At 34.3% G+C, this 13,705-nt stretch overlaps 1 protein-coding gene across 2 annotated transcripts; it reads right to left on the bottom strand.

The window, feature by feature from the left end:
- Window positions 1–8,097: 8,097 nt before the first annotated feature.
- Window positions 8,098–11,297, bottom strand: LOC134228967 (uncharacterized). 2 transcript variants are annotated; one of them, XM_062710668.1, is made up of 6 exons: window positions 11,068–11,297; window positions 9,916–10,622; window positions 9,687–9,806; window positions 9,354–9,513; window positions 8,848–9,273; window positions 8,098–8,690 (listed from the first exon to the last, which is right to left on the bottom strand). In XM_062710668.1, exons 2-6 carry the CDS (start codon window positions 10,615–10,617, stop codon window positions 8,194–8,196), a joined length of 1,905 nt encoding a protein of 634 aa, XP_062566652.1. In that variant the 5' UTR covers window positions 10,618–10,622; window positions 11,068–11,297; the 3' UTR covers window positions 8,098–8,193. The 2 variants fall into 2 exon arrangements, with proteins under 2 accessions (XP_062566652.1, XP_062566651.1); XM_062710667.1 differs by lacking the exon at window positions 11,068–11,297 and having other exon boundaries at window positions 9,916–10,684.
- Window positions 11,298–13,705: the final 2,408 nt, after the last annotated feature.

Here is a 13,705-nt window from a genome sequence, read left to right as displayed (position 1 = left end):
ACGTAACCTTGAGTCTAGGTCAAAAGCCTAAAGTTGTACAAGTGAAAATTTAAACCTTGTAAGAGAAGCAACTTGCAATGTTTAGCTAGGAAAAGACTGTAAAGGAATATATGTGACCTTGAACTTTCCAAGTGACCTTGAACTCTCCAAATGACCTTGATCTAAGCAATGACTAACTCTCGTTATAAAAATATTATCCATGTGTTACCGTCTGGAAAATTTCAAACATTTTATTTAGATATTCTTTCTGTCCATGCATCCAACCAAAACATCTTATCCTTGGTGACTTTGAACTCGAGTCAAGGTCACGTCCCACCCTGCATTATATCAGCAATATTTCACTAGGAGAAAAATGGTAGCGAATTTACAGTTTCACTGTCACTAATCTTGACTCGTCCAAATGACTGGATATGTTCAGGCATGAGTTTTTTTCTGACTATAATCGAGGCAAAATGATTCATTGGGTTCAACACAATGTCGAGACTTTAGCTCTACTTGTTTGTACTTATAACAAAGGAAGAGAAAACTAGCCATTGCCATCAGACCAAAACTGTAGAAGGAGTAGCGTTTTAAAGGAATTTCACATAAATTTCTATTTTTTGTAATCATGACAACACCGTTCATCGAAATCAAAAAACGATGCACTTAATTATGTATCACATTGAAGTCTACTTGTGTGTCAAGTTATATTGAAATCAAACTAAAACTGTAGGAGGAGTAGCATTTTTAAGGAATTATATACAGAAATTTCTATTTTTAGTAACCATGGCAACATCGTTCAACGAAATCAAAAACGGATGCACGATATTTTGTATCTTAGTGAAGACTACTTATGTGCCAAGCAATACTGAATTCAGACAAAAGCTGTTGAAGAAGTCGCATTTTAAAGCATTCAAAAACCGATGCACTATATTATGTATCTTAGAGAAGTGTACTTGTGTGCCAAGTTATATTGAAATCAGACCAAAACGGTAGGAAGAGTAGTATTTTGAAAAATTGTTTACAGACAGACAGACAGCTAGACAGACGAACGGACGGCAGACACTTTACTATCGCATCCCACAGACTGGTGGGACAGATATTTATATATCGAGAATAACCAAATGAAATAAAGACATCATTTTTAAAGCATCAAATCGTAGCAAAAAAGAAAATATCAATGGATGCGACACTTTTCAGACGAGGGAAGAGATATGAACCTCTCATAAATACGGTACACATGTATCAGATCATTGCACGTCGGCAATCTAAAATGACACATATTAATTTTTTTCCTTATAACTTAAAAAAAACCCTAATTTCTTAGAAAATGTTTGTACAATCAAGAAAATCGGTTACTTTTCATAATGACTACGACGTTTCTTTCATTTTCAAGAACCGTATAATAGCGAGCGCAGCGAGCTCAATAGAATAACGTGTAAGAAAAGAAGTTCGGAATTGTACACACGTCAAGCAAATTTTGTTGTGCAACATTCCCAGAGCTCCTTTACTACCCAATGTCCTTTGCACGAATAAATAAACAAATAATAACACAAGTAACAGCTTTTTAAAAAGCTTGGCTGACTAATGTCATCAATATCTATAGAATCTATGAGCATGATAAACTATAAACGTTTACATTGGGGGGGGGGGGTGTTAAATTATTTCACTGGAGTAAATTATGGAGATGTTGCACAAAACATCATGCATTCATTTTAAGTTGTAAGATACTCATCAGAGCAATGGAAAAAGAACACATTTTATATAAACCATATATATTGTTTGTATCTCAAATAAAAAATGAAATCATGATCATGTCCCGCTATAGATTCGAACCCGGGACGTAAAGATGAACACCTCCGTCCGCAAGTCTAAAATGGTTTTAGAGGATGACGTAAATAAGGAAAAACATTTAATTAATGCTTGAAAGCATGGCTACAAAAAAAGGTGACAGCTGAAAATATGATAACTACAAGAAATTGGGGATCTAACAATTATGACTGACGTGCAGAATATGATTAATAGTTTCTTGGGTATGCCAAAGTATCAAAGATTGTTGGAAACGTGAGAAAAATAATTAAAGCTTTAAATGACCCAACAAACTTGACGGCGATATATGAATGCCATGGTGCGGATTCAGGAAGTTTTTCCCAGGGATGAGGGGTCAACATCAAATGTTTTATTACTTTAAATAATGTAACTTCTAACTCACTTCACAATGTCACCGAATTGTTTGTTTGTTTTTTTTCCAAAGCTCGACCAGGATTCCGACAGAAAAGAACAGACTTTACATAATTCATGCAGTTTTCATTTTCATTCAATAGAATAGTCCAGAAAAAGGGTGCAAAAACCTACACGTGACATTTTGGCGCGAAATAATAGTGTCACCCCTTACCTAGAAGACAAATGGACTAATCCAGTAGTATAGAAACGCAGAAAAAAGGTCAAACGGACATACGAGTATATCCGTATAAGAACTCGCATGAAATTAATAGATGCTAGCAAAAAGCTAAAGAAAATAAATACATCAATGTATTTTATTAGCAATATGTTTATTTTTCTGCTAACAGAATAGATAAATGCATGTAACAAATCCGATGATCATAATCAGCATGCACAAAATTTTGCTGGCTAACTGTGACCTCTTCGAACTCAGGAAATATTGATCCTTAGCGTGACGTCAGGCAATAAAAGGCTTTCAGTTTGTAGAAATATTTCAAACACTTTTTCGCAATAAATATACAGTTATTACTAGCTTACTCTAAAGTCTTCTATCGTACATATGTACTAGCGTACTCTAGGACCGGTTTTTTCAGTGGGTGGCTCAGTACAACTCTCCTGTCTCTCATTTTTTTTCTGCAGCTATACTGTGTATGAAGTTTGATTATTTTTAAAAATATCTTGGTTAGTTTGTTTGAAACTGAGCTTGAACTTAGCTAAAGGCAAAGTGTGACGGAAGGAGATAAGGCAGGATTGAAGACGTCCGACATGACAAACATTATATCCCAAGCCATATTCATGGCGGGGCATAGACATGTCGTGTATGATTATTGGTTTACATGAAAAAATAGGTTGTGACTTTCTTTCGGAATTCAACACCAGCCTTAACCTGCATGTATATACGCATGTACAAAAACAAATCAACCAACTAACATTCTCGGCTCAGAAGGAAGACAAATTGTATTCATTTTAAACATGTTAAAGGGGGGGGGGGGTACTTATAGTGATGAGAGGAAATTTAACCACGTGTCGGTCCATGAAACATGAAAGATTATTTTTGGAATGTTTGTATACAACAGCGTGGCTTTCTTTGAACTAAATTAGAATTTATTGAAATATTTAAAAAAAAAATAATTCTTTCAGGGACGTCGTGATATATTTGGTAGTCTGTGTAATAACTGTTCGGATATAGTGTCTTTTGAAGGTACAACACCTTTCTTTTAATATTACCAAAGGATTTGCTGATCCTTTTTTTCCGTATAGTCGAAATGCATGGGAGAAGGAAAAAACCGTATGTGGATTGATCAAATACAAATTGATGCGTTTTGTTTTTAATCTAAATAGACACGTTTTTTTCTTCTCGTTTTCCTTTTTTGTAAAATGCCGTTTGCTTTGTTTAAAAGCTTGTTCATACGCGTTACCAGTGTGAGAAGAGAAAGCAAGACGTCCTCAAACAATTTATTTCTAATGAAATTTCTAGTGAAAACACCGAATGACGATGAGGATAATTAAGGTGAAATTATTTACTGAGACCCTAGTATCTACATTTGATGTCACCAACATTAACAATGACTGACCGGGGGGACGTTTGGTAAAGAATTAAAATTTATATTTTATCGTCGAGATACTGGTTAATGATAAATAGCATTAACGAATTTTCAATTTTTAAAAAATCGTATTCTAAAACTCTGGATGTATATATTTTGGCCGTTATTCTATGCAAAAGTGCATTCTTACATCGCCTGTGCATGTACAAGCATGTAAAATCGTGCAATGTTAAGATATTCTGTTTATTCAACAAAAAAGTATATTATTTTGTACAATAACATTTTAAGATTAGTAGCAAATAACTGCATACTCAAAAGTGCTTAATTTAGCGTTGGATGTTTTCCCGTGAATTAGAAACGTCACCTCCACTTACAACTACCATGCATGCGTACATGTAAGTTTAATATTCATAAAACAACATCCACCTCGATAAAAACAGGGGGGGGGGGGGTATTGCAAACCCAGCTAGTGTTTATTCGGCTATCAAAATACATAAAACTTACAATGAATAAATGTACAAGCGATTACGATTGATTTAAACAAGCTGAAATAGAGTGAAATTAAATGATATGAAAGAAATGACATATTTCAAACCCAATTTTCCATTTGTAACTATCGGAGTACACAATGGATTTTCATATATACCCACTGTTCTCTGCAACCACGTGCTTGTAAACGAGGACCGGGCAACACAACTTTAGACACAAAGCGACAAAGCTGGATATAACCTGTTTGCTATACCGGTATTACAAATACGTGAATAATAGTATATTATAAAGTACTTTTTATGTTCAATGTTTATTTAATCTTTAAAAAAATGATACCCCGATAAATGGAGAAACAAAAGAGTGATCATGGTAAAAATAAAACATACATATACAATATTACCTATCACTATCCATCACTAATTATAATTATTTGCCGAAGCCCCTTCTCAATTACAATTGAAATAAAATACATTAACACAGAATAAAGTTATATTTTTTTTTATATTTTGCGAGAACAGGCCAAAGAAAGCGAACACAGTTCAAAATGATTTTATGCACCAGTGTTTGGAATTACGATTAAATATGAAAGATGGGTAAAATAATCTTATTGAATCGCGATGTAATTAAAAACACAGTTTTCTATTAATTGTTAGGTTTTTCTACACAATGGTCTAATACAATCACAAACACTTGCTTTGTTTATGTCCACAGGTGCCTGGTACACTCGTGACCTAGATCGACAGCGTGGGATTCGCGGCTTTGATTACATAACTGTAAAACATCTCGATGAACATGGGGATCGTAAAATGTATACAACTAATGATCGTGAATTATTCAATGTATAAAGTTTAAGATTAATTATATAGTTTGTTACAATGATAAACGTAGAAAGATTTTATATCTTCCGCTTTTAAAGACGTGTTCACTATAAAACTAATTAAATAAAGAAAAATAGAAAAACTAGTTGTAATAAATGATTTAATAGTTAATCATAAAACACGTTTAAAACCTTATTTTGAAGAAAATCAACATAAAATACCGTAGGGTATATTATTTACAGCAAGTTATACACATGATGAGGTCAGATTTACTTGCCGAATAAAAACGCTACATGTTTACCTGACCTGCTTTCGACTGCATATTATGCAATAAGCCCGGTATATTCGAACAAATAAACATTCTCATCAGATCAAAAAGGTGTTAAAGAACAATTTTGCTCGTAAGATCTAGATCGAAATATTTACCGTTTTTGAGTTATAAAGCAAAAACTTTCAAGCTCCAGAGATCCCTAATTTTAGGGGCCAGCCCCTTTTCTATAGTATTAAATGAAAGCCATTGCAATTATGCATAACTTTTGTTCAACATGTCTTAACAAAATATTTTTAGTTTTCAAGATAAAAAGGAAAACATGTGTAAATTTTCGCTCTTTTAGGCGTTCTATTTTTTGACCCCTGTATAGCGCCATTTTGAATAGAGAAATCGAAAAACAAAAACCGATGTGCACAACTTCAATCCTTCTGTTATCTAAAACCAGTAAAATTTCTGCTCCAGCTCTAGTGGTCTCTGAGCCTTTGTCTGGAAATGAAAGCCTATAATTTTTTGTTTAAAGGGAAATAACTCAAAACCGGAAGTGACTTTTTGAAATTATCGACAACATTCTGATAGAGTTTATTACCATCTATAATGTCTGAAAATTTGAGCAAAATCCATTGAGAAATGAGTGAGATATGAGGCTTCAAAGTTGGCGTCTAGGAAGAAAACAAAAAAAAGAATAATAAGAATAATCTTAATCTTCAGAATCAGTAGAAGGTCTTCCGTTGGAAACGGAAGACCTTAATTAAGATTTAATAATCAATTTTTTGGATGTGGCTGTGGGCCCCTACCCCGACCCCAGACAGATCTGTCCCCTCTTTTCAAGATTTATGGATCCGCCACTGCAACCCCTCACAAATAATTAAGGTATCTAAACCATCCTTTTCTGCCCCCTATCATCCTGCTACTGCCCCTAACAATACCTTTAGCCACTTTTAGGGTTTTTTCCTTAAAGATCATCAATTCCGTACCTCCGTACATAACAAAATTGAATTTCGACTGTAAAAATTGGTGCATCTCTCAAAAGACCCATATTTGTAGAGTAAACTTAAATCTACATTAAGCAAATATTTTTTTTTTCCGTGAAGTAATAAGATAAGCAACCCAACGCATTCCTGCCTTTTCCTGACCATTTCAATAAAAAAAAAAGAAAAAAGGCAGATTCAAGCCAAAGAAGAAATAAAAAGTTGAATCAGGTCACAAAATAATTGAGAGATAAAAACTGTATTGTTTTTCGCTGTCACAGCAATAATCGTCTTTATATATAACATAATATGTAAGACTCATTTAGTATGTTTTATTATATTTATAATACAAGTTAACGTTGAATTTTCTCAGAATTTATTTTAATATATGTTGATGTTTTAAAGGTACGTGTTTTCTCTGCTACTGATTTTTATTGTTTGAATGGACTTTCGATCTTGGATATTGATCGTTATCTTTATATTTCATTAGAGAGAAATGCAAGACCAAAAGAGATCAATGCGACGTTCAAAACCCTGAAAAGGAAATCGCAGGAAAATCTAAACGAGAACGATAGAAAATCTTTCTATTTTAATTTTGTCCTTTTGAAATATATTACCCCTCTTCGTTTAGAAATTACTCTAAGTAGAGTTGGAAATTTGAAAAATCCACAAGACTCTACAGACTTCTGAGAGATATTGAATAGACCATGTTTCTGCGCCATTGAATCACATCTATCGAATATTTTTTTTTATGGTGGTCCATAAAAAAAATGAGAGATGTGATTCAATGGAGCAGCAACCTTTACTACATATTTGATAAGCGTATCTAACACTGAAGAATTGTGGATGTCCCCGTTTAATAACTTTATTTTTATTTACAAAAGAATTAGGTTTTGGTTTTAGACGCAATCAATAATCTTAACTTAGGAAGCCTGTTCTAACGATCTTCTCTGGTATTTACATTTTCCAGCGTTTTTATTAGGAATAAGTTAAAAAAAAAGATTATGTTAGACGAAATACATATAAATGCAATAACTTCTACATGAGAAGAAAACGCTTGATGTGACCATTAACTAGAAATTTATATCGATGACGCATCATTAAATTAACAATAGCTTCTTCAAAACATACATATATGAGAAGAATAAATTATTTTCTGACCTTCAACTCAACATATAGATATTTCGACGACGCATTAACAATCAAGTTACTTCCATTCATATGTCGACACCATCTATCCCAGAGAGCTTGAAATAAAAGATACCATGGAGTATGGTACATTTGTTTCATATTTGGATATTTTATTAGTTAATTGCAATCTAACAACAAAGTTTTATGATAAACGCAATGACTTTATTTTTGAATCATCAACTCCTTACTTATGCAGTAATATTATCATCATTTGCATATGGGGTTTATATCTCTCCGTTGAAAAAAAGTTGATGAAACAAGAATATCAACAACGACATGCTTTACGTATAGAACATTTCACACTTAAACGAGATAAATTAATCTCTTCTCTGATTTTTTGAAAAAAAAGTTGATGATCAACATATAGGCTCACAGTGGATGTGGCCAGTCAACAGAGGATGTTTACTCCTCCTGATCCCACCTCTAGAACTTCCAGGAGTTCGTGTTTATGCCCTGTTGTTAAATTTAAATTGTACAGCATATAGAATTATAGAGATCGATCACTGTTCGTTATGTTCACCCTCTTCATCTACAGGTTTATACTTTAAAAAATATGTACAAAACTGTATACATGTATTTTCAAATCACAGGAAAATAATCTTAATAGTGTCACAATGAAAGAAAAAGAAAAAATTACTAAAATGAAATCTTGAGTAGACTTATCACAATGTTTTTAACGTACATTGGAAGATATTAATTAAAACAATGTTTTATTGTTTAATTTTATAGTTAACGATTTCAAGTTCTGTCCGAAATAATTCGAAAACCACCGCAACACCCATCTTTTTTTCACTTTCACTAAGTTGCACTGTTAAAGTTGAGCCTTTAGAGGTAACAAATTTCAGTAATCCATTCATAGACACACAAACTTGGATCTTTCCAATACATTCTAACTCTTCTAATTTCCTTTTTATGAGCCACGAACGTGATGCGGAAGTGAATGGTTGATCGTCATGTAGGGACCCGTTATGGAGTCCGTCTGCACTGATGCCTATAAGAATGTAGCATGGAATGGCATGAACATTGGTAGGTTTCTCTTGTCTAATGAATAGAGTGACCTCCTCACCATAATGGATTCGCCTGCTCAGACGACACACGGATTGCGAATTGACATGTTTTAGACAGAGCAGACGTTTGTTTCCTCCAGTTGCCTGTACATTGCTTCCCATGACGTCATGAAACTTCATTGCATGATTTGCTGATGAGTCTAAAATAATTAAAGTTTATAGTATATTAAAAAAGTCATTTGAATTAAGCGTTGCCAACTTAAGCTAAAGAACTGAATAAAATTTTAATTAACTGATAGTATTTGGTTTCAAATAATCTTTCTAACAAGCACCTTTTTTGGTTCAAATTTTACTCACGTAGTTCAATCTTCACATCTCCAAATCGTAGGCAAAACACAAGCCACACCCTTTTCCCTTGCTCAATGTATAACACATATCGTTGCTTGTCACAATAAATCACTAACTCGTCAACATCCCGAACCATCTTTACTAGGCTCGAGGACTCGAATGTTTTCACTACAATGGCAGTCTTAAACTCGGGACATGCAGAAAAAGAAGATAACCGTTGCCTTTGAATCATCGGATCACTTTCCAATACACCAACAGCAACCTCCCCACTCCCCATGATTTCAAGATGCGCATGCTCTAAGTGATTCATCGCTCTACTACTGAATGTCACACCTTCCGATTCTATAAAGTTCCATACTGCATGTCGGCGATCGTTGGACAATATGATGTTTTTACCGCACGATATGAATCCTAAATTTGAATTTGTCTTTGGTCCTAAAACATATGTTTGAAACATAAATGTGTATTGAATGAAATTACTAAAAACACATTTATTCATTAACCACTTGACTTACTTAGAGGGTCTGCAGCCCACAATTCTTCGAGCCAGATCTCAGTCTGTTCTTGAACCAAGAGCCTAGATTTTATCAGCTTTTTCATCCAAGGACTGGAGAAAGTTTTGATAAGGTCCATGGTCTTCCCATTATGCAACAGGAATTTAGAATTCTGCATTTCCTATAGCAATATTGAAGTTAGTACATAAATGAAAATAAAAGTACCTGCGACATGATTATGACCCAATAGTTTGGCAAACACCAACGAATCCTCAAAAGTAAATGGTATGAGATGACAGATACATGCTTTGGGGTGGAAATAATTTTAAAGCAATATCGCTAGGAAAGCAATACCTTAAGAGCAGGGTTAGAAAGTCCAAATGTTGAACAGACTACTTCTAAACCAAAGTTCAGCATTGGTAAAAGTTCACCTTGACGCCTGTCGCTCAGCAATCTCTGTGCATGTTCCAAGTCCTGAAAAATATATAGTGTAATTTGACAATTATCCAATTTCTGGTAGTATTTTCTTTTTTATTACTTGGAGGGAGTTTAAACATGTGTTTCATGCAGTATGTAGCATTACCTTTAGAAATGCCAACTCTCTTTGGTTACCGTGACGTATTGTGGTAATGACAACCATGGCTGAATATAGATGAAGAGGTTCATCCTTTAGAACCCGGATGTTTTCAACTGTTTGCTTAAGAAATTGATCAGAAATTTCTTTGGCAATTTTCGTTATAGAGGGATTAGCTCTATTCCAGAACAAAGTGAACTCATCTTCTGTAAAACTCATTGTGGAACCTTTGGCAACTATCTCATTTCTAAGTCTCCGTAGCTCAGAGATCGCCTCAATGACGTCATCATCAAAGTGAAAACATTCCAAATTAAGGAGAAGCATAGACGTTACAATGATATCAAGACTTTTGGCGGTTATGCCATTTATAACTTCATACCGACAGCTGCACAGGCCATGTACAGATGTCTTAATATTTCTACAGTCGCGATCATGCTTTGGAACAAAATCAAACAAATCTTCGTATTGTTGTTTTAGTAAAAAGCCAGAAAAGTAAGAGGCCTTTTGGGTTGGGCAAGCACAACAAGGACTTTTCTGCCATGAGTGAAAAAGTTCATGGTGATATTGAGATAGAAGTTCCCCGAGAGAGACATGCATTTGATGAAGCTGAAGATCGAGAAGCATCTGCAGCAGTGATGTTCCTTGTTTGAGAACGAGGATTCCTGCCCTGAAGAAGCGCTGACAGTCCTTTTTTAAAATCGACCTCGACATCCTCCCTGAATACAAAAAATCTGGATCAGCACTCAAAGTCATACGCAACGTAGTTTGAACTTTATTGTCTTTTTCCATGGGGCTGAAGAGTTCTAATTCTTCAAGGAACTGTGTGTTATATTTTGATTTCAACGTTATGGTATTGTACACATATTCAAAAACAATTTTGGACAAAAGAAACATCTATAATATATGTGTAGTATTCTTTACATATTTTTCTTTGTATAATCCAAAACTTTTCATTAATTTTTATCTTTCAAAAACACCTGGTAATGCATGCTGATTTTTTGTCTTTGAACATCTGATATCACTATAACCTTAAATTAAGAATACCTTGAAAAATTATCAGTAGGTAAGGTACGTTGCGTATGTCCTTAATCTATCAGAGAGAGAGAGAGAGAGAGAGAGAGAGAGAGAGAGAGAGAGAGAGAGAGAGAGAGAGATCCTTACCTTTTTGCCACCATTGGATGTTAAGGCGATAGATTTTTTAAATTATCAGTAATGGCATCCGATTTTATTTTGGCATTCAAACTGTTGCACAATCAATAATCTCTTTCGCATATCTTTACACAATTTATGTCAATAAAAAAGGTATGCCGTATTTATTCAACATTTCCCAGGTTTTGTTCCCCTAAGTTCCATTACCTTTTGCAGTGTAAATACACACTAAATTTCATGGTAGGAAATTATCACTGCTAAGGTATACCCCATATGAATAATGCCGATAGGAAAATAATCGTGTTGTGTATAACAGAGGGATAAGGAGTGTTTATTTATCCGAGGAACAGTCGGAGATTGAATTAAAATTAAGTGAGTGTGACGAACCATTTTACAGTATAAAAATGGGAATTGCTGGATTTTTTTGTTAACATTTGTAGACAATAGTTAAAGCTTGGTGGAGACAATACCAGATATATTCACGCCTAATACATCAGATATAAAAGGCATTGTCAAAATTTAAACAAACTTATATTTAAACAAGTTCTTTTAAATTGATTGAATTTGCAAAATAGATTTATCTGCAGACACAAATTGCATATTCACACACCAAGTGTTGATTGAAAATATAGATTGTGAAAAGTAAAAAAAATCTAGACTCTTTAAAACCGACTTGTTTATCTATCAATCAATAGTTTGCGTACTATGGAATGGGGTGAAAAATAATCAAATCCGCTTAGCAGGAATTTTACGTAACAAAAGCTTGTTAGCAACTTAATGACTTTTAAACAGAATTTGATTGCACAACAGTTGAAATGGGGCTTAATCAAAACAAGTCAAAAGTAATAAACCAATATTCAGGTGGTCTGAAAAGGGTTAAAAAAAAGAGAACACGGAAATCTGTTTGGAAGAAACAGGCTTACATTTTGTATTTGAAGATTCCAAAAAGATTTATCAAGTATCATAGATAACAAGATTTCACTTTCTCAAGACCCTTTTTGTGGTACTAACACTCAGAAAATTTGACTTTGTAGTTGTCACATATGCAAAATTTAATCCTGCCCATCATTTTTGAATGATTGGTCTTGTGCTTTTATGGTCATTAATCATTTACAGTTCAGAAGTAATGTTGGTGGCGTCATGACATTGAAAAGGAGCTAGACAGCTAATCGGCTAAAGCATTTTAACATAGAGTCTATAAAGAGTCCCTGTATACCAGTAATCTATATAAAGGCAAGCAGTTCCTAACACTACATATTCACTGGATTATAATTAGAAGACATTCATGTATGTATTCATCGGAGAGTCAGTGTGCGTGCAGAGGCATTATGACGTCACAATATCTCACAAACGTTGTTTGTTCAATGAAACATATGGAAATAACGCCAGTATATTTTTAGTTTCTAAAAGCTTAATAAAATTCAATACAAAATAGGAGCAGAGCAAACACGGACCTCCAAAACATCAGAGGTATGATCAGGTGCCTTGGAAAATTTAGCATCCCCTGCCAATCGGTCACACCCGCCGTGTGCTTCTTGTCATGATCGGGAAATAACGGAAAATCCGTCGTCAATCTCAGTCAGAAGAGCACATGACTGGAGATGCAGGGTCCCGAAAAAGTTTCAAATTGCTTCACATAATCAATTATTTGACCTTCCTGCACGGTATTATTAATTCAAATTCTGACTTGATTTATAATAAAATTAACAATCATGGACTCTGCCGATGCTGAAAATGGTTTGTTATCACCAAAAATATCAATATTTACCAAAACCATAATTGTAAAGAGCTACTAATATATTTGAATGTCTTTCAGTTATTTTGGCAAAACACTCTTCATTACTCCAGCAAAACCTATAGATCCTGCCGTGTCAGTGAAAATGTTCATTTCTTCCACTATTTTATCCAATCTTATAAACGATTATTGACAAGCAAGTTGATGAAACAAGAGTATCAGCAGTCCCATTTAACGGCATCATTTCGTAAGTTCTATGGTCGATATAATGACATTGTCAGCAAATACAATTTATCATTGAATCAAATGCTGACTGACGTTTTTCATACTAATTGTTACGGATTTTTGCGTTATTTCCCGATCATGACAAGGAGCACACGGCGGGTGTGACCGGTCAGCAGGGGATGCTCACTCTTCCATGGCACCTCTGATGTTTCCGAGGTCCGTGTTTGCTCTGCTCCTATTTTGTATTGTTTTATGGACTTTGACATTGAATACCGATCGTTATCTCCATATCCTTCTACGTTAGTAAAAATGTAACAACATAGGGCAGCGGGAAATTCAAACATTGAGTATATTTTTGGTGCTTTTAGACATGTCAAATGTAAATGTAAGGAATGTTATAAAGTTTTGTGTGAAGTATTAGTTTGTGAATCACACAAGACTTGCACGTAGGCATATTTTTCAAGAAGCACTACAGCACTTTATGAAATATGCCTACGCGACAAGTCTGTAAAACTGTGAAACATTCCTTAAATAAGAATGAAACAAACGATAATCAAGTCCAAAATTCCATTGAAACAGCAGAAAAATGGGAGCAGAATAAACACGGACCTCAAATCACCAGAGGTGGCATCAGGTGCTACGAGGAGAAGGCATACAATGTCGACTGGTCACACCCGTAGTGCTTCTTAT

This window comes from Saccostrea cucullata, unplaced genomic scaffold, assembly GCF_032062105.1.
Source record: "Saccostrea cucullata isolate Sc308-1 unplaced genomic scaffold, CSIRO_AGI_Scuc_v1 ctg59, whole genome shotgun sequence".
Lineage (NCBI taxonomy): Eukaryota > Metazoa > Mollusca > Bivalvia > Ostreida > Ostreidae > Saccostrea > Saccostrea cuccullata.
Note: the sequence above shows the minus strand (reverse complement) of the source record. Positions and strands in the feature narration are given on the sequence as shown.